This window comes from Mesocricetus auratus, unplaced genomic scaffold, assembly GCF_017639785.1.
Source record: "Mesocricetus auratus isolate SY011 unplaced genomic scaffold, BCM_Maur_2.0 Super-Scaffold_6730, whole genome shotgun sequence".
Classification (NCBI taxonomy): Eukaryota; Metazoa; Chordata; class Mammalia; order Rodentia; family Cricetidae; genus Mesocricetus; species Mesocricetus auratus.
This window is the reverse complement of record NW_024429184.1, coordinates 108,598,817-108,621,990: the sequence shown is the minus strand read 5'-3', so window position 1 is coordinate 108,621,990 and position 23,174 is coordinate 108,598,817. Positions and strand designations below refer to the sequence as shown.

General features: G+C 40.7%; 2 protein-coding genes across 2 annotated transcripts; one reads left to right on the top strand and one right to left on the bottom strand.

Annotated features, from left to right (window-relative positions):
• Positions 1 to 50: 50 nt before the first annotated feature.
• Tmed7 (transmembrane p24 trafficking protein 7) lies at positions 51 to 9,416 on the bottom strand. The gene is made up of 3 exons (XM_005069144.4): positions 8,989 to 9,416; positions 5,184 to 5,429; positions 51 to 2,827 (listed from the first exon to the last, which is right to left on the bottom strand). The coding sequence occupies exons 1-3, from the start codon at positions 9,181 to 9,183 to the stop codon at positions 2,591 to 2,593; spliced, it is 678 nt and encodes a 225-aa protein (XP_005069201.1). The 5' UTR covers positions 9,184 to 9,416; the 3' UTR covers positions 51 to 2,590.
• Positions 9,417 to 9,515: 99 nt separating this feature from the next.
• On the top strand, positions 9,516 to 22,428 carry LOC101832785 (eukaryotic translation initiation factor 1A). Its single transcript, XM_013112649.3, has 2 exons — positions 9,516 to 9,669; positions 20,743 to 22,428. Exon 2 carries the CDS (start codon positions 20,960 to 20,962, stop codon positions 21,392 to 21,394), a length of 435 nt encoding a protein of 144 aa, XP_012968103.1. The 5' UTR covers positions 9,516 to 9,669; positions 20,743 to 20,959; the 3' UTR covers positions 21,395 to 22,428.
• Positions 22,429 to 23,174: the final 746 nt, after the last annotated feature.

Below are 23,174 nucleotides of genomic sequence, written 5' to 3'. Positions count from 1 at the left end.
TCTATGAGCTGAGTATTTCTAAGTTTTAGACACAAGTGAAGTCAGTTTGCTGATTTTTAAATGTTTTTTATTTTACATGGAACTGATTGGTGCAATCCTGTGGAACCATCTTTAGAGAAAATTCTTTTTCAAAAGTAAACAAAAATCCTTTGAATTATTTATATATTAATTTGTCTAATTTTTGAAAACAAAACTCAGAGTCAGCTTTATCCTATTTCACTATGAATGTTACACTTAGAAATTGAAACAAGAGATGGATAGTAAGTACAGAGACATAAAAGAGACCTTTCAGTAAACTTTCAGTCCACTGTATTTTCAAAGGTGATTATTGAGCCCAGGGGAAAAGTTGTAAGCCACAAACTATGGTTTTTAATAGAACAAAAGAATATTTAGATTATTAGCAAAGCAATATCTTAAAATATACTCAGTTGAAATTTCAGTATTAACTAACATCAAGTTGCTTTCCATTATTTACTCTACTTTAAATATAATTATGATATTCAAATATATAGTCATATGACCAAACAAAAATATTTGGAAAATCCAAACTCCTGCAACAACTTATATAAAGATTACAGAAAAAGACAAGCTGTAAATTATGTCATAGGAGGAAAAAAAAAAATCACACAGCATTTGTTTGAGTATTTTCTTATGTATTCATACCAGTTGAACAGATAGCTGTCAGAAAATTTAACCAGCTATTGAGAGATGAAACTAAATTCATACTATTTCTGACAATGGGTAACTGCTGATTTCAAGTTTGACATGGTTTCATTAAAAAAGACTTACAGTAATAGCTTACTATCATGACCTTTGAGAGGCACAGATTAAATAAGGGCATTATTTATGCCAAATCTAACAAAATGTATACCTGACTCCATTTAATTACAGTGTAAGTATCCAAATCTCCCACTGGCAACCAGATACGGTGTTTTACATGTGCCCATGCTTAGTAATCACATTAACATTGGTGCTTAAGACACTCACTGCTAAGTAGATGGGACATTTTTAAAAAGTCGCAGGACAACTTCAATACAAGAACTTAGATGGATAAATCTGCAAAATCTTAAATCTTCTTAACCTTTTGTAACTGTTATTTAAGGAGTAGTGAACTGGTTTTCAAGAGTCCTAAAAGTTGAAAACATGTTTACTCCTTCTACACTGGGACATCTGAAATTAGTACGCAAGATAACGTAAATTCATTTGGCTCTTGCATGCAGATGTGTGTGTGTGTGTGTGCACATTTTAAGATGGCTTAGAATTAAGAGTCTACCTCTAGCCAGTAATGGTTAAGTGACTAGAATTGCTACTCAGTCACTATCCTATAATGTTTACATGTTAAAGTCTCCACACACGAGAGTCATTTTAGTTCTCATCACTTGTGGTGAAGAGGCCTGGCTGAAAAGCAAATGACATGGTTTCTTTTTTAAGCAGCAGAGAAGCCTGCTTATCTATATAATTTTCCATCATTATGTATTCTATTCGGAATACTTGGATCAAAATCTTATTTCAATCAGCTTAATCCACACAAGGTGTAAGACACAAACAGTACAAACCAATTCTAAAGAATTTAAATAGGAAGTATTCACAGCATTCTTGACTGTAACTTTAGGGTTGCTAATCAGAGACTGTAGAAACGACAAAAATGAAGAGATGGAAGCTAACTTCTCAGTGCGTCCCATCATGAAGACAACATGTATGGCACTTGTGGGACACTGGATCACAAGTGTCGACTGAAGCTGCAAAGGACCTGACTAGAGCTAGTCACCAGAATGTTGAAACGACTCAGACACCCTCTTTTCTTTGTAAAATCCCCAGTAATGCAATACACAGACAACTCACTAAACATGCTTCTATTTCATTCACCCACACTGTAGTATCCTATTCTTTATCCTAACAGTTACAACAGTGTGATTTTTAAGGTCCATTATGCTATTTTTCTGAGTGGTGGTAACACTTTTAAACAAATGACATAGCTAGTTATAAATCATAGGATGAGGAAAAAAACAAAGAAACCAAAAAACCTGTACATTTTCCAAACTAGCAAGAATTAAATTATATCATGATATAGCAATGAAAATTATATCAATATTAACTAATAGTTCTATGGTAGATTATTTTCCCCCATAAAATTAAGCAGTGCAGAATAGGGCTTGGCTACAGTTAATCACATTTGGTTTTCTTAAAAACACAACTTTATTCACTATAAACAATTAAAAGGCAGTTTTCTTTCTCTGTAATACAGACATTAAATCTAAAAATTTTTTAAAGTATCAACTACCTATTAAGAAAAGTACTTTTAAATGGTTAAAAGGAATCAGAATAGCAAAGTTTAGTGTATGAAGAGTAGATATAAACCAAGAAAAAGAAGATCATTGGTGTTAGATATTTCACATGAATAGCTGCATTAAGGTCCAAAGTTTTTCCACCTTTACAAATAAAAAAGGTGTCCTCTCCATGGGGATATGCATTGTACATGTCTCCCAACAAGAGTGAGTAGGGTTTTAGAATGTTGCCAATGTTAAGTTCTTCAGTACCTAAAATTAGAGGACAGTAATATTACAGTGGCGATGGTGCATTGGAAGCGTAGTTAAGATCCAACACGAGTTGTGGTGGTTCTTTTATCTGAGAAAAAACTTTTCAGAAGAAACACCTGCCCTATGCTAACCACCAGAAGAATGAGGGCTTCTCCCACTGACCAATAGGCCACTCTTGTATTGAGATCCTCTGCTCGGCTTCGGCCTTGAGCTTCCCGCAGTCGGAAGTGAGTCTGATAGTCGATGACGGACTTGAGTGCCTCATGAATGGAAACACAAGCAGATTCCATCTGAACAGAAATACTTCCAGTTAGTTTAGCATCTTTCACAGCTCTGTACCCACCACATTCTTCTATTTTTAACCTCAGCTTATCACTGGTTTACCGCTGCTGTAGTGAACTCGCATTCTTTCACTCACATCAGTTGCCCTGGCAACAAGGCTCTTCTGCACATTCCCGAGACAACTACTGACACAGGTCTGTTTTCCCCAAACCAGGGTGCCACAGTGACGGGACACAAACTGACAAAAGTGAACATTTTTCTTCTTCAGTTAAGGCCAGTAGCTACTAAATTTCAAAAAGATTCTTAAGAACTAGAAGAATACAACAGTGGGTTAGTAAGTTCACCAGTAATGGGAGCACAGGCCACAGCCAACATACTTTAAAAATAACCCAAATATGGCAAAAGACCCAAGCCCAACTACTCAAAGTTATCTGAAACCTTAACTAGTGAAAGTACGATCACATCTTTAGCTAACTTTCAAATCTGAAAGTGGTAAGAGAATGTCCTTTATCCTTCACATTTTTGTAGGTTTTTTAATCTTTATGAGTGTTTTGCATGCATGTGGGCATGTGTACCATGTACTGGAGAGTACTGGATTCCCTTAGGCACCACATGTGTGCTGAGAGCCAAACCTGGGTCCTCCTAGAGAGCAACAAGTGCTCATAACTGCTGAGCTGTCTCTCCAGCTCCCGCATGACCTTTTCCCACAAATAAGTCTCTGTCAGTCCAGCAACATTCCTAGTACATTCGAGTTTCAGTATCATTGTTAATTGGCTTGTGACCCTCTACTCGGACGACTTTATTTTTTCTATGATCGTTATCATCTGTTTTAAAATGGTTATACATTGTCTTTACATATAGCAGGGTTTAATATTCTACTGTTGAACTCTAACCCTGGGGATGAAATACATGATTACTTTTTTTTTTTTTTTTTTGGTTTTTCGAGACAGGGTTTCTCTGTATTGTTTTGGAGGCTGTCCTGGAACTTGCTCTGTAGACCGGGCCATGATTACTATTTTATCTCACAAACCATGTAGGAAAAATTTAAAAGACATATGTGACTTTGTCTTAATTTTAACTAAAGTATACAGACAGACAATAGGAAATAACCTATTTAATGAAATTTTACTGCCAAGTGTGCATGCCTATAATGAGTCCTGGGAAAATTTTGGCAAGAAGATCCAAGCTCAAGTAGATCAATCTGGACTATGTGGTGAGTTGCAGGCTAGCTTGATTACAGAACAAAACTTTTTAATAGGCAAATAACATGTAAGAACCCCTTGGATTACATCAAGAAGCTGATTTAATAACTGAAAATTACTGAAATTAAATCTATTCCTATAATTTTTAAGATGTAGGTTTATTTTTTAAACCCTTAATGTGAAAAATTTCATATACATTAAAAGAATAAAGCAGTGAGTCCCATATCAATATTTATTAATGCATAGCTGATCTTATTTCAATCTTTCTTTTTTTTTAAGTTGTTTTTCTTCTTCTTAAGTGTATGAGTTTTTCTGCATGTATGTATGTATGTATGTACGCCCATGATGGTGCATTGGCAAGGCCAGAAGGAGGCATCAGATTCTGGGGAACTAGAGTTACTGATGGCTATGAACTACTATCTGGATGCTGGGAACCAAACTTGGGTCCTCTACAGACCAGCAAGTGCTCTTAACTACTACGACAACTCTCCATCCATTCCATCCTAGTTAAAGACATTCTACAATGCTGTAGCAACATCTTCACAGCTGAAAGAAACCGCTTTAGAACACTGGAACTGCTTAGCATTCCCACTCTTCCTTACAACTCATTTTCCATCTAGTGGCTGCTGTGGTATGGATACTCAGTGTCCCAAAAGACCATATGCTAAAGCGCTGGCCACTAGTCTATGGCACTGATGGGAGAAGAATCTTTAGGTGACAATGCTTACCAGAAGGGAGTTGTGTCATCGGGGGCGCGACCTTGGGATCCTGGGTCCCCCTTCTCTCTTTGCTAGTGTGAAGGTGAGGAACCTTCCTCTACTGAGCATTCTTGGCCATCAGTGTTCTACTTCTCCACAGGCTAGCTGACCAGAGCCAGAAACTTCTGGAACATTAACCAAACTAAACCCTGTCCCTGCTAAGTTGATTAGCGATGTAAAATGAGCTGTGAGTTCCCACCCTGTCAACACTGCTTCCCTTCTTTACACTCAGGGCTCATAAAATCTTTTACCACGCAAGTCTCAAGATACCTTTCAAATGTCTAATCTGCAAGAATTTAGATTTTTAAATAGTCTCAATTTTCAATTTCATCAAGGAGTACATACATGATTAAACTGTGAACTCCTCCCCCTTTTTATCATTGCTCTGCTCTTTTTTTATTTACCTGGGTAAGGGCACTGACTCGGTTCTCACTGGGAAACAAAGGCGGGTCTTCTCCAACTTGAAAATCAAAATACACTGTTTTGTGTGTGAAAGTAGAAAACTCATTGCTGAAGCAAAATTTGTATGTCCCATTTCTGGAGGCTGTGAAGGTGAAGCTGTCATACTGTTTCTTCATCTCCTTGTACAACACTTTACCATCAGGATCTTCCAATCGACAATCTACATCGTAGTGACCACCAGTGATCACCTGTAAGAGATTTAGAGATCACTGCAGCTAATGCATTTGAAAGTCAACCATGTTTCTTGTTAAAATGACAACAAGGCTGTATACAGAGGTCTTCCTACCACAATTTCACAGACCATGATTTTCACCAGTGGATTAAACAGAGGTAAAATTCCCATTCAACTAAAGCTTTATAGGAAGTGAAGTGGTTTCCTCCTAACAGCAGAGAAGAAGCATAATCACATTAACCATTCAGACAACTGTGTTGGTTGATATAGCAAAAAAGAAAAAAAAAATGGTGAGAGACAACAGTTTTGGTAAACCCTACCCAGGAGAGTGAATGGGACAGGATTGTTATTTTCAGGCTTTAATTCTCTTGGCCAACATACTGTTGACATTATACATCAGTAAAACAAAGAGGTCAAAGTTAGACTTCAAAGTAATTTCTATTACTTATATGAACTTTTGTCACTTGAGATGATGACTAATAGGATTATGCTACAAGATCATTTCAATAATTACATGAGATACAATTTGTACTTAAGGAGCTATATGTGTGTACATATGATTATACACATATGCATACATAAGTACAAATATGAATGAATGAATGAATGATTACTTTGGATTAAGACTAGGGCTGTGTATTGCTGAACTACACCCTAGCCTGTTTTTGTCTGTGGACAAGAGCTGGCTAAACTCACCAGGATGGTTACAAACTTGTTTTGGTTGAGAGTCTTTAACAGGCAAACTCTCTTTCCAGCCAGCTCAAGGTTTTTTGAGACAGGATTTCTCTGTAGCCCTGGCTATCCTAAACCTGGCTCTGTTTCTCATGAGATCTGCCTGCCTCTGCCTCCCAAGTGCTGGGTGGGATTAAAGGCAAGAGGCACCACTGCCTGGCCTACTACAAACTTGTAATCCACTGCCTTAGTTCCAAAGGCACTATTACATATTGCCAGCACCCAGGGCCTGATGAAACAGTTTGAGACCACAATTTTAAAAAGCATTTTATAAACCGGGCATTTACTCTTCTCTCTAAAAGTAAATACCCTTTCTTCCTAGAGAAAAATGCCCTTTATTCAACTATACCTGATCACAGTACTCTGAATAACTTGAAAAAAAGCAGAATGGATTACCAGCCACATTGGTTCTATTAAAATTTAAAACAAGCAACCTTGTTTTAGTTAATAGTACCTCTTCTAAATTTGTCTGTCACTTACGACTGGAATTGGGTATCATTTCAAACTCAGCTTTTACCACCTGTTCACATGACCACAACACTTTCCTGATCATAAATCTTCCATTACTAATCCATGATATACCATGGTCCCAAATGCCTAAAGGTTTCCAAATCTAATCTCTTCTAACCTTGGGTTCCCCAACTTGGTAGCAGGGACTGTTGTCCTGGGCAATACACCACATGTACCATTAATGTTCCCTGCAATCTTAGTGTATTAGATGTCAATCACAGCACCCCACAACCCGCAATTTCTCCTTGTGGGGTGGGAGTGGGGGTGTTCTATCTTTTTTCATCCTTCATTAAAATAAAAAAGCACTCATTTAAAATCTCTTGAAAACTCAGTCTAACTTATCAAAAGTGCAGATTTGTCAATAGCAGCATGCACTCCCTTCTGTCATCAGCTCTGGGCCTCAGCAACTTCCAGCTCATGACTGTTATCTACCACTCCCTACCAGTCAGACTTCGCAAGCTCTCCGCCTCACTTTGTACTAACAATGGGTTCCACAGAACTTATTTGCCCAAGAAGCACAAATGCAAATGCTTATAAACCTAGTTTATTACAAGAAAATGTAATACAAAACATCACTGCCAAAAGCTCTCATAGACAAGAAGAGATCAGGTATGGGCCTTTGTCCTTCCCCTTTGAAGTCTGGGCCAGATTACTTTCTCTCAGATCAGGGCCATTCGAGTGTGTAAGGAACACCCTGCAACCAGGGACTCTAGAGCTGAGCTTTGAGTTGCCTTCTGGTCATATAGGCACAGGTAACTAAACTCAGGAGCAGAGCTCTGGGGCAGAAACTGGGCTATGGGGCAGCAAAGAGACCAAGCACAAATCTTGTTAGTTGGGGGGGGGGGTGGCAAACTGATCCAAAACTATCTCCTAAAACTCTCAGCCTCCACAGCCACCGAGCAGAAGTATTCTTATACTTCAGTGCCACTTGCTCATACTTTAGCCCAAGAGCTCAGGCTAATGTTAGTCTCCAACTCATCTGGCTAGTATGCTTTCTCCCCTCTGCCATATTGCAGGCCAAACCTTAATTATCCTTCCTCATGCAGCTCAAACCTCAGTGCTCCTCTGAACTTGTCCTGATGATCCCCTTGTCCCCAGCCAGTATTCTGCTTGTGTGAACTTGTAGTGTTGGACTTTAATATATGACCGTGTCTACTCTAAGGCGGTTACTACAATAGTTCAGCGTGAGGCTACCATTTCTATTACTTCTAAGGGTGACCTTGGATCTGAACCCATCTTGGATTCTGTTTCACCAATTGAAAGGAATAAAAACTCTTCTCTATTTCATATTAGTTTTCCTCAAAATTAATGTAATTGAAACATTTCGGATACTGTCTACACATAACAGATTTTTAAACCTGTTTCAGCACTATAGTATCTACAGACATAAAAATTCAAGAAATATATATTGAACTTACAGGAAATTCTGACATAGCTTAGAATGCCTTTGTAATTATACATGTTGAGAATCGATACACATATATATCCTCAATTCTCACCTATTACTACCACTAATATAAACACATATTACCAAGTCCTGTTGATTTTACCTATTGTAAAATCTTTCTCATTCTGCATTATTCTAACCGAGTGTAAGCTATTGTCGCTTCTTTTAAGAAATATTTTTGCTATTTTCAACTGTGTGTGTGAGTGTGTGTGTGTGTGTGTGTGTGTGTGTGGAGAGAGGGTATGTGCACATGAGTGCAGAGGCCAGAGGTTGTTGAATCTCCCTGTAGCTCCAGTTACAGGTGACTGAGAGAGACCTGGAATTCAAGAGTTGCTGGAATGTTAAATGAGCCTAGTAACAAAAACCGTAGACTGTTTTAGACTATTTAAGAAATCACAATGATGAGAAAAGTTCTTGTTTTACATAGTCCCAAAACTGAGAAGGGGCCTCTTAATCACATTTTTTACAACACCTTTGACAGACGGTCTTTTAAAATCCTCTAACAGAGAGCTTCCAATCACGACCAAGAGTCCCGGTGTCATGCACAACCCAAACCAAACCCCCAAAAGACCCGAAAGGATCATGGAGTTATATCAAATCTTATTAAATTGGCATTGTGGATTACAGGAGTAGGGTGCCGGGCATTTGTATGTAGGAACAGCTAAAAATATAAAATCACAATTTCTTTTTTAAAAGGCTATTTAATAGGGCTTAACTTCAATGAACGACACCGGAGAATGCCACAGTCACAAAAAGCTAGTCTGGAATTCACAGGTTTTTTTTTTTTTCTTTTCTCTAAGCTCCTAAAAGAAAAGCCAAAAGCCCTGCCTCCGCAACCGAAGTGACTCTCGGGTCAGCCACCCACGGCGGCTGGGGCCCAGGGTACCTGGAACTCCAGGGTGCACTTGGTGCCCTGAGTGATGTCCTCGTAGAAGCATTGCTTGGCGTTGTCGGGCAGCTCGAAGGTGATCTCGGAGGCGCCGCTCGGGCCCGACAGCAGCAGCAGCATCAGCGGCAGCAGCCCGCATCCCCAACGGCCCGCGGCGGCCGCCCAGAGCGGCGCCGACCCCGGCCGCGGCATCCCGGCGGCCTCGACGCGCGCGCGCAGCAGGCCCGGCCCCCAGCGGCCCGCAGACCTCGGCGACGCGTGCGACGAGGAGCGAGCGCGGGCTTCCGAAGAGACGCACGGGAGGACCGGCGCCGCGCCGGGAAGACCGGAGGGGCAGGGGGCACAGCCGGCAGGACAGCGGAGGAGGAGGAGGAAGAGGAGGAGGAGGAGGCCTCGCTGACCGGAAGCCCAGCGAGAGAGCCTACGCGGAAGGGGCGGGGCCGGAGCAGGCTGCGGCGACCCGGATGTGATATGGGGCGGGGCGAGGCGTTGGAGGGAGTACGTGGAAGCGCGCGAGGCCTCGGCGTTGCTGGGGCGGCCTCCCGGGGCGAGGGGCGGGGCCCGCGCGGGAACGCCACGGGAAGGGGCGTGGCCGGCCGTTGCCTAGGAGGGGCGCGTCGTCTCGCCGCTCGCCGGGCTTCGCTGGTACAAGGGGGGTTCCGCTGCATTTTTGTCACCGTGAGTACCGAGTTTGGGGACGCTCCGAGGGGCTCCGAAGAGCTCATTTGGGCGGGGCAGGAGGGACGGGGGCCAGTCGCCGGGGGTCGAGAGCGGCCTAGTTTGCAGGAGCTTGTCTCATGAATGTGTAGTCGTGTTTGGAGGAGGCAGCTCGGGCAAAAAGCGCATGTTCGCAGAGTTGAATACAAGGCCCTCTGGCCTTAGCCTGGATGCTTGAAACTCTCTGCCTTAGTCTAAAGAGTGCTGATCGCGCTGCCTAAGATAAACACACGATTATTACATGAGTTCATTGTCTGGAGAGCGAGCGGCCGGCACGTGGTAAGCACGAGCTAAGCTTCGGTTTAATAAACACAAGCATCTGATGTGTACCCTTGATCAGGCCCCTTCCACTAATAAGTGGTCATTGTGTCCGTTGTACTGATTAGGGAGTTAAGGATCCAACAGCAGCAAAGTTACCGATTTGCCTGTGATCAACATGGCGTTTCTTCAAGTGCTAGAAAACGGCAGGGGTGGGCTTCAGGCTGCGGAGGATTTATGAAAAGTAATTAACAGGCAAGGTAAGAGTGAGGCCGGGTCTTGAGTAAGGGTGGGGTAGGATATTTAAAAGGAGAGACGGAAGTCTCTTCTATAGCCCGAGGCAACCAAAGCTTCTGCAATGACAAAGGAATGGAGGCCAGAGGTTACAGTCTCAGCTTCATTTAGTCTGGGGAGACTACACCTTCCTGAGGACCAAGCCAGAAACAAACACTATTTTGCTGGTGAGCGAAAGTAAAACTGAATTTGACAGTGAAAAATGTAGGTTCTGTTCTCTGTGATCTTGGACAGGTAATAAATAGCTCTTTTAAACCAACCTCGGAGCTGGCAATCTAGCTCACCAGCAAAGCTTGTTCAAGGCCCAGGGTTGACGCCTCAGCACTGCAGGGGTGGGTGTGGGAGGATTGTCCACGGTGTCCGAGGAAGATTAAAAACTCAGTACAATATGAGAGGTTTGTGAGGGAGGAAAGGGGAAATTATGTAACTGGAATCTCAAAAAATAAAATAATAAAAAAAATCAATGCAACATCACTTTTAATCACAAGTATCACCAAACAGGAAAAAATGTTAAAGTGTAGCAATGCTAGACTTTGTTGTGCACTGCTAGTGGAGATGTAAAAGGGACAACCAATTTGGGGAAAGCCAACATGTAATAAAACGGAAGATACATGTATGTTATGTAATACATGCACATATATAAATGTATATATATGTGTGGCCTGCAAGTTTGACTTTTTATAATTTTTTAATGATTTATTTCTTATGTATATGTGTTCTGTTTGCATGTTTGCCTGTATGCCAGAAGAGGGCATCAGATGGCATTACAAGTGGTTGTGAGCTCAGGAAGAGCAGCCAGTGCTAACCTCTTAGCCACTTTTTATAATTTCGTACATATACTGTAGAGTATTTACTTTAGAGCAGTGATTCTCAAAGTGTCTTCTGAAAATCTTTCAGAGGCTTTGTAGTAATTTGAGGCTGGATTTTTCATGATGTGTTTCAATCAGAACAGCATACCATAGTAGATTGAAGGAGGTGAGCTCTCAAGGTTTTCTATGAATCTAGACTTACAAAAATATAAAGCAATGTCTTTTCTTTCCTTTTATTTGATGTAGTTATACCTTATTTTCAAATATATTGCCTATGTATGATGGGTTGAGTTGCATACCTTCAGACACAATTCCAAGACCTTATCCCCATCCCTGTGGATAAACTTTATTTGTAAGTAGGATCCCCAGAAGAGATTCTCTTAAATTTAGAGTGAGCCCTAAATGCAATGAATGGTAACCCGACAGAAAAGAAGATTAACGATACATAGAAGAACATAAAGGCACACACGTAGATTGGAGTGATGTGTGCACAGGCCAGAGAACACCAAAGCTCGTCCATAGTCATGAGGACCTGGTAGAGAAGCTCTTCAAAGCCTCCAGACAGAGTGAGCCAGTGCCTTCATCTCAGCTGTCAGAGACGTTTCTGTTATTTTTAAGTCACTGAGTTTGTGGCTTTTTGATTCGGAATATAAGGGCCATGGACAAACCTCATGAGGGTAGTTGGCTTAAAAACTTGTGAATATCTCTCATACTTAAGAGAATGTCAGATGGGCCCAGCGGCTTCGTGCAGGTGTGGAGGACAGCAGTTGTTATCAGGTGCCTCCTTGCTCTCCTCTTGGGCTTTTTGAGATCTCACAGATTGGGCTAGATAGGCTGGCTAGCAAGCCCCAGGGGTCTTCCTGCCTCCATCTCCCTAGCTCTGGGTTTACAGGCACAGGCTATCCACTTTGGCTTCTCTGTGGGCTCTGGGGATCTGAACTCAGGTCCTCATGCTTCTGCTGCATGCACTTTACCAACAGGGCCATCGACCCAACCCTTTTCATAACTTCTGGTTCAAGTGCTAGACAGGCGGACGGACAGACAGACAGACACATGGAGTCTGAATTCCTAAATCTCTGAGTGCTTCTACAAGCCTGTGATTTCCCTACAATAAATTTGAAATTCAGAATTTGATGTGTGAGTGTGACAGCCTACTTGATATTAAATGGAGAACAAAGGCACAAGGAAACCCTGAATCAATTTGTCAAACAGGTCACATTTGTCTCAAGGAAAAAGCCGAGGGCCAGAAGCCACTATTTTTCAGAAGCTACCAACCAATAGCTGAAATAGAAACTATGCAAGAAATCTGTAGAAGCTGGGAATCCAGTCAGTTGTTAGATGGTTAACTTGTTAGAAAATATGGGAGACCATGTTGCTCATCTCCCTGTAGAAATTCCTCAACACAGCAGAGTTAAGATTTGGGGTTTTGGGGCCAATATTTTAAATCCACAATTGGAAGGCTTCGTGTAACAAGATGGAAATTGAAGGTAGTAAGAAACTCACTGACTTTCTTTTTTAGACAACCTCTTTGCTCCAACAGCTTTGTGGCCAGCAGGTGGTGCTGTTCACTTTCCAGATCTCTCCACAGGCACAGAGGCTGCCTTGATGTGCTTTCTGGGTTTACAGAAATTACACAGCTGAAACATTTGAGCAGAACTTGCTAAAGACACCAGACCAACAAAAGGGAGAATGAAGAGTGAGTGGGTAATGGATAAAAAACACCAACTGCTTCTTGAGAGTCATGTTAGGAATTTAAGCTTTTTCCAGGGCAGTGGAAACATACACCAAAGGACCTATTGGAGTTCTGTTGTTAAAAGGAGCATTCTGGACCCATTAGATTAGATTAGAGGTATATAAATATGGAAGTAAGATTAATCTATGTGAAAGAAAAGGTCGTTAGCAAAAGGGTAATCATTGGTTGGCTGGGTGGCTGAAGGTAGTGTGTCTGCAAGGCGACTTGGTGGGGTGAAAGGTTGAGTCAGCTCGGAGGTGCTAAAAGACTCGGCAGCTGAGACTGCTTGTGGGAAGGGAGGCCTGGAGAACACGGTGGGGCAGTAGCAGACACAGAAGAGACTGTGGCGTCCCCCTCAGTGGCCAGCAAAGAGCATCTTTCATCTGTAAGTGGTCATCTCTATCTTCTGGACACCACGTTGGTGTCTCGTGGTTTTGCCCAGGGTACTGTCCCCCATTTCATGTAAGACACTTCATTCCTTTGTCTGTTCCTTTCCTACGTAAGACAGCGTTAGTCTCCTACTTTATAATATAGGACCATTTTCTTCTTGCTCCAGTATTTGGCACATAACAAATGCTCAACTAATATTAAAGAGATGTTATAGAATGATAGAGAAGATAAATAATGATTGCGTAAATGTAGTGCACCAAAATCTTGCTCTTTTATTTTTGATGTACATCATAGTGCTATTTTAACCATTGTACATATTAGTCTTTTGTAGTGTGCATGTTTCAAACAGTGTATTTACCAGGCTATCGTCTATCACATGTGATTATCTTTTTTATTTAAAGTGCCGTGTATCTTGGAAAGCAAGCTGCATTGACAGCTGCTGATAGTTTTAACTATTCTAGATAGGAAGTAGTTGAAAAGTATCCCAATTCTTGGGCTTAATTAGGATTTACATGAGATGTCCTGTGCATCCAATACCATTGGAAAGAATAATAATAAACAAGTATTTTGCCGGGCGGTGGTGGCTCACGCCTTTAATCCCAGCACTTGGGAGGCAGAGGCAGGCGGATCTCTGTTAGTTCGAGGCTGGGCTGGACCGACAGCCTCCAAAACAATACAGAGAAACCCTGTCTCGTAAAAACCAAAAAAAAAATAAAATAATAATAAACAAGTATTTTAGCCTCATGTAAGCCATGGGGTAGGGATAGCTTATATGAGGGACATTACAATTCAGAAAAACCCCCAGTTAAGAGTGTCCTTTGAAAGGCCGCTGTATATATTGTTAACTATGCGTGTCCCCTTAGGTCTGATTAACTTCTGCCTTTCGTAGTTGCTAAGTCACTATTTTGGAATGTCCTCACTCTACTGGACTCGGAGCCGGTTCATGCTCATTTGTATATTCATCCCCACTCCCCAGATGAAACTCAGGGCTCTGTGCATGTTAGACATACTTTAACATTGAGTGCATCCTTCCTTCAGCGAATTCATTCCTGTTCAGCATTTCCTGCTTCACTAACGACAACTCATAAAGCACCTTGTCCCCACCAGTCTAATTACATACAGATTCTTTAAATAGTTCAGTGTGCTCCCCACTAGTCTAATTGTGAATATGTGAGAGTCTTCTGGGCTGCAGTGAGAGAAAGGTTGGGTAGAGGTGTTGTTAGGAGGTAGGTAGGTAATACACTGCTGAAAAAGCAGGGTATGGTGGGGGATGGGCTTCAGAGCATTTAGATGCCTTCAAGGCAATTTTGGGATCCTAATGTTTAGCCCTCCCCTTCCTTCTTGGTCATGAAGTCAACAGTTACGCTTTCTTGCAGTTGACCAAATCATTGGGGTCAAGCTCATTGTGGACTGGAAACTGAGAAACTGGGCCTGCAAAGCATAACCCCCCATTTTTTTTTGTTTTTGTTTTTCGAGATAAGGTTTCTCTGTGTAGCTTTGGTGCTTACCCTGGCATTCACTCTGTAGATCAGGCTCAAACTCACAGAGATTGCCTCTGCCTCCCGAGTGCTGGGATTAAAGGCATGCACCACCAACGCCTGGCTACCCTTTCCTCTTTATAAATTAGTTATGCCAAGTGTTTTGTTGTAGCTACAGGAAGCTAACTTATGTTGGTGCCTCCAAGAACAGTTTACCCCACTTCCCAGGAGTCACATTGCTTTTTTCTTTCAGTTTTTATGTTTCTTGAATTTCTGTGTTGCAATTTAAACATCTGTTGGTCAGGATTTTTTTTCTTTACTTTAAGGGAAGAAATCAGGTCTTAAACTACAACCATAAATAGATTAAATTGGTTGAGGGGCAAAGCTATAAACTCAAACTTCCGTTGGCATATTTCCCAAAGGTACCATGTCTCCCCAAACAGTGCCACTAATCAGGAACCAAGTTTTTAAATATGTGAGCATGTAGGAGATGTTTCCCAGTCAGACCATTACACGAGGCAACCATAAAGTGATAGGTTTAACCCATGTGCCAAAAGATAAGCCTGGTTCTCTGTTTCTACTGTGTAGGTCTCTGTGATTGAACTCAGGCTTGGAAAAAAGGGCCTTTCCTCTAAGCCCTCTCACTAGCTCCAGTTAGTTTAAAAAAAAAAAAAGAAACATGGCTAACTGCTATGTGAGGTACAGATTGCTTTTGTGGTGCTGGGGACTGAATGCAGCCCTTTCACATGCTAGGCAAGCTCTGAAACACTGAGCTACATACACCCTGTCCCAGAACTGTTCTTTTCATATAATAGGCTCAGATATATTTGTTCATAGTGTCCACATTAGGGAAGCAAAACACAGAAAGACACATGTATCTCTCAGCATAAACAACTGACAATTTTTAAAAAAATAATGGAGAAATTAAGATTGTAAAACTAATAATGGTAAAGCCAGAGTCTGACACCACATTTAATTCGGGGATTCTGCACTCTTTATTCTTTTCTGGAAACTATGGGGTTGAAATGGGGTATGATTTATTCACATTGACGTCATTACACTAGAAGTCCTCTGTTCTTGGCTGAAACACTCCCCTAGTCCCTGGGTCTCTGTATAAACCAGGCTGGCTTGAAACTCAAACTTACGATCCTCCTGCCTCAGCCTCCAAGTGCTGGGATTACAGGCATGGGCCTGTACACTGAGCTACTTAAATATTTAATTTCAATAGGCCAAGTTTAATTATTTGTAGAAAATTGGGGTGTTAGGTTTTTTCAGACTTTGTTGCTCATTTTGCAGTAGTCAGCATGAGCCTCCCTTGTTTTTGTTGAATGGTCTTGCCATCAAGTCCTCAAGAATGATCCGGGTGCCTTAGAGGGCTGCTGTGCACAGATTGGGTTTGTGTTGCGTCTAAGGTGAGTTGTCCATTCAGTGGGCAGCTGCTTTTACTGTAAGTTTGAAGTAAGCCTGCTCTTGGTCTGAAGTAAGATGACACCTTAGCTCTCAAATTTAGCAGCTCAAAAAATGACTGAGACAAAGCCAGAAAAGGGCAGTCAGGGTATTCCAGACTTGGCACACTGGAAGAAGACAAGTGGTCCATGGACACTGTGTCTCACGTTACCAAATGCAGAATTGTAGTATCCAAGCATGTTCACATTTTGTGTCTTCATACCCACTAAGTTCCATTTCCAGCAGAACTAATCAAGGAAAGCCAGCTTCCCCAACTTACACTGGGTCTTACTGACATAACTTATGCTAATTGTATAGGTAGAAGAATTCTCTTAATACACTTGCATCTCTCTGATCAGTAGTTAGGTTGGGCGTCTTTTCCTATTTTCTGGCCTCTCAGTGTTGTTGCTTTGAGCACTATTATGTCCTTGTTTTCTCAAGATTTGTTTGCTTGACTCTTCTTGGGTCCTGGAAGAATGTGGCTAAGGCTATCAGTTTCATAAATTGAATAAGACTCTGGTCTTTGCCCCTTCGGTTCCTCTACACTAGTTGAGGGGATGAACTGCACAAGCAAATGTTCTAATTGGTAAGGGTCAAAGATAAAACAGTTCTCTATTCCGCTATCACAGTCCTTCTCATTGCCAAGTGGAGACATAGGAAACAAGTATTTCTGCCCTAAGGCACATACAGTTGTGCAGAGAAGAGAGTTCCCATAACATAAAGCAGACATCCAGGTATGTGATAATAGTTACAATGTACAGGGTGCTGTGACAGCAAGTCAGAGACTATATAAAAACATGTTTTTATTAAAAATGTCATGATACCATAAAAAAATTGGAAAGTGAACACACCAGAATTGGTTTTCCATTGTAGTCACTTTCCAACAGTGATACTAAGAGATTTTATTCATAATATCATAAATAATAATGTGAATAATGTTAGACATAACCTCATGTGTGGGGCCTGGAGACCTGCATACCATGTATATATGAGAAAGTTTAAATTATTAGCTTTATATCAAATGCATTTCTACCAAAATTTCAGTTATCTTTGTTGAAATTGACAGATGGATCAAACATGGGGATACGGAAAGACCTCAAGCAGTCCCCCCCACAAAAAAAAACCCTCAGGGAACAAAACTTAGTGTCACACCTCATAATTTTAAACTTACTGTGGAAATGTACACAGCTTGTGGTACTGGCATCAGGATAGACTTCCAAATCCACAGAGAGCCCAGAACTGAGAGACCGGGATTGAAACTTCATAGTTACAGGCAGTTATGCCAAAACCAGAAGTGTCAACAAGGTGTCAGTTTCTTGCCCAAACATCTTAACCTTGCACCCATTATTGTCCCCGCTTCCACTAAATACAAAACTCTATTGCTTATAGTCCTAGAGAATTGCACTGTTCTCTTGGCTGTCCTGGAACTCACTCTGTAGACTGGGCTGGCATCAAACTCCCGCCTATCTCTGCCTCCCAAGTACTGGGATTAAAGGCATGGGCCACCACTATCAGATAGATCATTGCACTATTCTTTATGGTGTGGTTTGCTATTGCATGTTTATAAATATTCCTTCTCTTCAAATTACTCAACTTGACTACAGTCTTCTCCCAGTCTGCTTGGCACAGGGATTTGATAACTTTGACTAGCCCCAGAAATCAAAGCAGAGTCTTTGAAACAGCATCAGATTCTAGATTGTGTTTTGCAATATTTGAGGAAGAAATGGACACTATTGCTCAACTGTCACTGCTGATGACCTGGAATGGCAAGGTATTAAGAAATCAAGTAGCTGTGGAACTTGATTGCTGCAGTGATAATGCTTTTTAAAGTATCATCTCATGTGGGTTATTCTGATGGCACCCTAGAGAGCATAAGTAGAGAAAAGGACACATGAAATAGTCAGACTTCGTGAACAGTCATGGCTATAAACGTAATTCATTCTTGTAGTTGCAGGACAATATTGCCCAGCACTATGCTTAGGATCTGACTACAGAGTTGCACCAATTAGCCCTCAAATGCATGTGGTTGCTTATGGTAATGTAAGGAAATGAGTGGGAGACTGACCTGAATCACAAAATGGAGGTATTCTTAATAGCAAAGAAAGGTCCAATGCATCACACCCAGATTTCACTACTTTCCCATGTGTTCCATCTCCATAAAGGAGCTGGATTGCTAAGAAGTGGAAGAGCCTGTTGATGATGTAATTCTAAGAAAGCATGCTCATAGGAGGCTGTTATACACTGTGATATATGCCTTAAATGAGCATCTGAATTAAGCTAGTAACAAAAGAAATGTGGTGTTTGCACAAATGTACTAGACCATAAAGTAAAACTTAATAAATACTTAGGAATTGATACCACACAATTTGTTTTTCAGTAATTGTAAACCATAAAAAGAAAGGAAGAAAAGCAGATGACAGAGAATTCACCAATATCTCCTTGGCAAGAAGAAATAAGTACAGAGCTTGAAAAGCCAGTGAGAAAACTATTATCTGTAGATTTTATTTGTAAAACCCAAACTTGTTCATCCCCCTCCTCAAACCCACTACCAATAGGAATTTTGAGCTTAGTAAAAGTACTGGCCATCTTTATATAAATATCAGAATACTCAAAATATTTAAATGACAGTTTTGGGGTAGTTCAAAAAATAAAATCTAGAAATAATTTCTGCCAAAAAAAAAAAAAAAAAACACCAGGTAAGAACTTTAAAATATATCTACATAAAGGGAGTAATATGACATTTAGACTCGGTTAATGTTAATCCTATCCAGTTGGTCTGTGGATGGTATATAATTCCAGTCTGTATTTCAGTAGGTTTTCTGTTTGTGGAAATTGGCAATCTGATTTTAAAATGCATATAGTGCTGCGTAATGCTAAACTAGCCAAATCAATCTCACAGAAGAAAAAAAGATTCTAAAGATGTGGACTACACATCCCTAGATATGCCATAAAGCTACATTCAGATAGACTGACATGGGGACAAGTTAGTTCAGAAATAGTGAAAAGGTAATGCCACTACAATTTATTGGAAGGATTAATGTTTCAAATACTCTTTTGATAAATGGTATTAGATCAGTTTGAAATCAGTAATTTATAAACTAGTATTAATGAGATTGAGGCAGGAGGATCCCCAGGCAAGTCTTAGCTACATAACAAGACCCAGGCTAAAAAAAAAGTGTGTGTGGTGGGGTATTGTGTCTAAAGTCCCTAAAGAACTGAAAAGTTAGGAGGCTGGGGAGATGGGGCAGTTGGGAAAGTGCTTGCTAGCAAGCCTAAGGCCTTGATCCCCAGCACTCTGGGCTTAGTCTCCCAGCATGCCTAGCACTAGGGAGCAGAGACAAGAAGAGGACCCCTGGGGCAAGCTCACTAGCTCTTCTGGCGGAATCCGTGAGCTTCAGATTGAGTGAGAGACCCTGCCTCAAAAAACAAGATGAAGAGTGATTGAGAAAGATATCCAGTGACGACCTCTGGCCTCCAAATGAACATGTTTGTGTGTGTACATGTGTAACACATGAATACATGTACACAAACACATAAAAGTAATTCAGATTTGAAACAAAAGCATAAGTTTATCAAAAGGATAATATTCAAATTTTTAATAAACAATCTGTCAAGAGTGTTCTGGGTGTTTTGTCAGAAGCAGAGATGGACATGTTTATGTCATTATACAATGTCAGAATTTATTGAATGCAATAAATTCATAAGCCCACACTAATTTTATTTGATGTAAGAATTCCAGATTTGGTTGGTAGCTGATCACTGATAATTCCAGTTTCTTTTATTCCAACCTTAATTACTAATATTAACTCCCAGATCACACACTGTGCCTCACTGTATATGGGTGAGTTGCAGAATCTTTGTTAAGAAAGGGTCAGAGAGGCTGCCTGTGTTCATATTGTAGAGGGACTGTCCTGAAGATAGAGAGCTGCAGGAGCAGGGCAGGCCTGAAGGGCACCAGACCACAGTGCGAGGACATCAGATACAGCTCTGGGAGGCAGGCCATTCAGGAGGCAGTTTGAAGTGGTGGAATGTTGGCTAGGAGAAGCTGTGCTGTGCTGGAGGCCTGGCACAGAAGCAGGAGTCATGGACAAGCTTGTGGTAGGTGACCAAGGGGTTAGTAGGCGTGCTGCTGCATTTGGCCTCTGGGCACACCTTCTGGTTCAGTCCCAGGTAAGAGGAGTTCCGGTCTTTGTGCTTGGAAAGCTAATCTGTCTTGTACTTTGATAGATTTCATTATTTATTGGCACAAAGTATCAGTTTGTGTCTTCTGATGTGCTAGCAGATGATGGTGTTTACTTGTGAAAACAAGATGTGGAACTATTCTTTCTTGGCACTTACACCGAAAATGGAGTAGCTCAGGTCAAGGCTTGCTTCATTAGACACATCAAGCCATGGCTGGGCAGAGGTCTGTGAGTTCGAGGCCAGCCTGGTCTCCGTAGTGAGTTCCAGGACAGCCTCCAAAGCCACAGGGAAACCCTGTCTTGTAAAACTAAAAAAAAAAAAAAAAAAAGGAAGTCAATATTCCAAACAACATAGTGCAACACAGAACTGGCCTGGCCTGCTTGTTCTCCACAGTGACTTAATATTTACCTAGGACTTTTTACTAAAAATATTTTTGTTTTTGCAGCTAGCAGAAGCCAGGACTCTGGAACGCTGCTTGCTGCCTGTTGATCTCCTCCTATACTTACCGTTTACCAGAAATCTCCAGCAGCTACACAGTTACTTCAGATCTACCACTGTTAGATACTTCCTGCTGCCCATCCTACTAGTAGCTCCTGGGAAGGAGTTACAGCCAATAACAGCAAGCCGTCTGCACCCAGACTCCTGTGGTTGCCCTTACCATCATGCCGAAGAATAAAGGTAAAGGAGGCAAAAACAGGCGCAGAGGTAAAAATGAAAATGAATCTGAAAAAAGAGAGTTGGTGTTTAAAGAAGATGGACAAGAGTATGCGCAGGTGATCAAAATGCTAGGAAATGGACGGTTGGAAGCCATGTGCTTCGATGGTGTAAGGAGGCTATGCCACATCAGAGGAAAGTTGAGAAAAAAGGTTTGGATAAATACCTCGGACATTATATTGATTGGTCTACGAGACTATCAAGATAACAAGGCTGATGTAATCTTGAAGTATAATGCAGATGAAGCGAGAAGTCTGAAGGCATATGGAGAACTTCCAGAACATGCTAAAATCAATGAAACGGACACATTTGGTCCAGGGGATGATGATGAAATCCAGTTTGATGATATTGGAGATGATGATGAAGACATTGATGATATCTAAGCTGAACTCAGCATGTTACATTCCAAGTTTTCTGAAGATAGTTCTGCATACTTGGGATCTTGACCTTCGGCTGTTAAGTAAAACTTCTTTTAGCATGAGTATGACTTGTTAAAGCAGATTGATGTAGTTTTAATTTTTAAGGTATTATATTTCTTTGAAAACCAAAGATGTTGAGTTATCTTAAATGAAGTGTTAATACTTTGTTCTTCTAGATGTAATTGAACTTAGGGTACAGCAGTTTGCACTGTTGAAACTGCCTTTCCATCCGTGACGCTTTGTCTCTGGTGCGAGTGTTTTGTGTCAGCAGTTCTGCATGGTGAGCATCATGGGCTGAAGTGTGCCCTAGTTCCCACACATCTGTTCAGACATCTGGCTGTGCTTTGAGACTTGAGTCAGATTTACAGATAATCTCAGTCTGCATTTGGAGTCATAGAATGCAGCTGTTTTTATATTTATGGAGCCATGCCACTTTATACTTTTCATGCTCTACACACTCATTTTAGCTTTTTTGTTGTTGCCGCCCGTAAATAGGCATTTCATAGTGCAGTTTTCAAATTACATGGCTAGCAATTTTGAGTTTTAAAAATTAGTCATTGCAGAAATTAAAGGCTTAGGTGATAATCAATTATCTTGACTTTAGAAATACAATAGTTGACAATGTTTATATGTAATTTTTACTTTTCTAATGCATACCCAAAAATAGAAAATGAAAATTGAAAGAGAAATAAATATGTTTTGATACTTGCATAGAGAAATTTTCAAAGAAGGTGGTTAATAGCACATAACATTTTTTTTTACTTTGCAAAGTAGGTTGGGTAAAAAAAAATCATTTTCAAAAAGTTAGCTACTCTATTGAAGCTTTGAATAAATTTAATGCTATGTTTAGATTAAAGTTAATTATATAATTGTATAAATGAAGTGTTCTTTCAACTAAGCTTAGGTTAAAGCCACAGCATAATGAAAAGGAAGTTTCTATTTTCTGAGTGGAGGAGTCCAGAAGTAGAAAGACAATAAAAATATGTTGATATGAAAAATCTTTTTCTTTTTATTGTGTTCATTATATCTCTGGTATACAACAAAAATAAATGACTAGATTTCTAGTTAATCATGGGAGGCTTTTTGTTTTTAAATTAGACTCTGACATTTAAGATATTATTTGCTCATTAAGTGATGCTGGTATCAATGGTCTGCCGTTTAACTCTTGCTGCTTGGGAAGTATAAACCTTGTCTATCATCTTAGGATGCCTTCCTTTTAAAGAATAGTTCCTTTCTCAGGCTTTGTTCTAAACACCTATAAATACATGAAAATAACAGTATTCACTTTATCTTTTTTCCTGTTAGCCCATGATAATGTAGCTTAAGAAAATTTCCCAGTCAGACAGAAAGAAAAGGAAACAATTTTCCTGGTCATCAATGGGTGTATCTCTTTAGATGGATATGCAGTTCTTTGTGAAGGCTAATTTTTGTAATAAAGCTAGACACTGTGCTAGATTAGAGGCATTGTCCCTTTCCCCAGGAAGACAGCATGTCTTCTAGAAAGAGAACATGCTGCTGGAGCTTTACGTTGTTCTACACAGCATATCTGTTGGCTGAGATTTATCCTGTCATCACTTGGTCATGGTCAGCTAGCCTGACATATTCAACAGCAAACAAGAGATCCTGTCTCAGTTGGGAGGTGAGGACCCCTCCTGAAGGTGTCCTTTAACCTCACAACCATCCAGCATGCACACATGCATATTACACATCAGCACACATGAAATCTGCTGTCTTGTTCATGTTG

Coding starts and splice junctions, on each gene's coding strand:
- Tmed7 (XM_005069144.4), bottom strand. CDS start 9,183: ATGCCGCGGCCGGGGTCGGCGCCGCTCTGGGCGGCCGCCGCGGGCCGT. Junction 5,430..8,988: donor AGTGCACCCTGGAGTTCCAG/GTACCCTGGGCC, acceptor AATCTCTTACAG/GTGATCACTGGTGGTCACTA. Junction 2,828..5,183: donor GAGTCAGTGCCCTTACCCAG/GTAAATAAAAAA, acceptor ATTTCTGTTCAG/ATGGAATCTGCTTGTGTTTC.
- LOC101832785 (XM_013112649.3), top strand. CDS start 20,960: ATGCCGAAGAATAAAGGTAAAGGAGGCAAAAACAGGCGCAGAGGTAAA.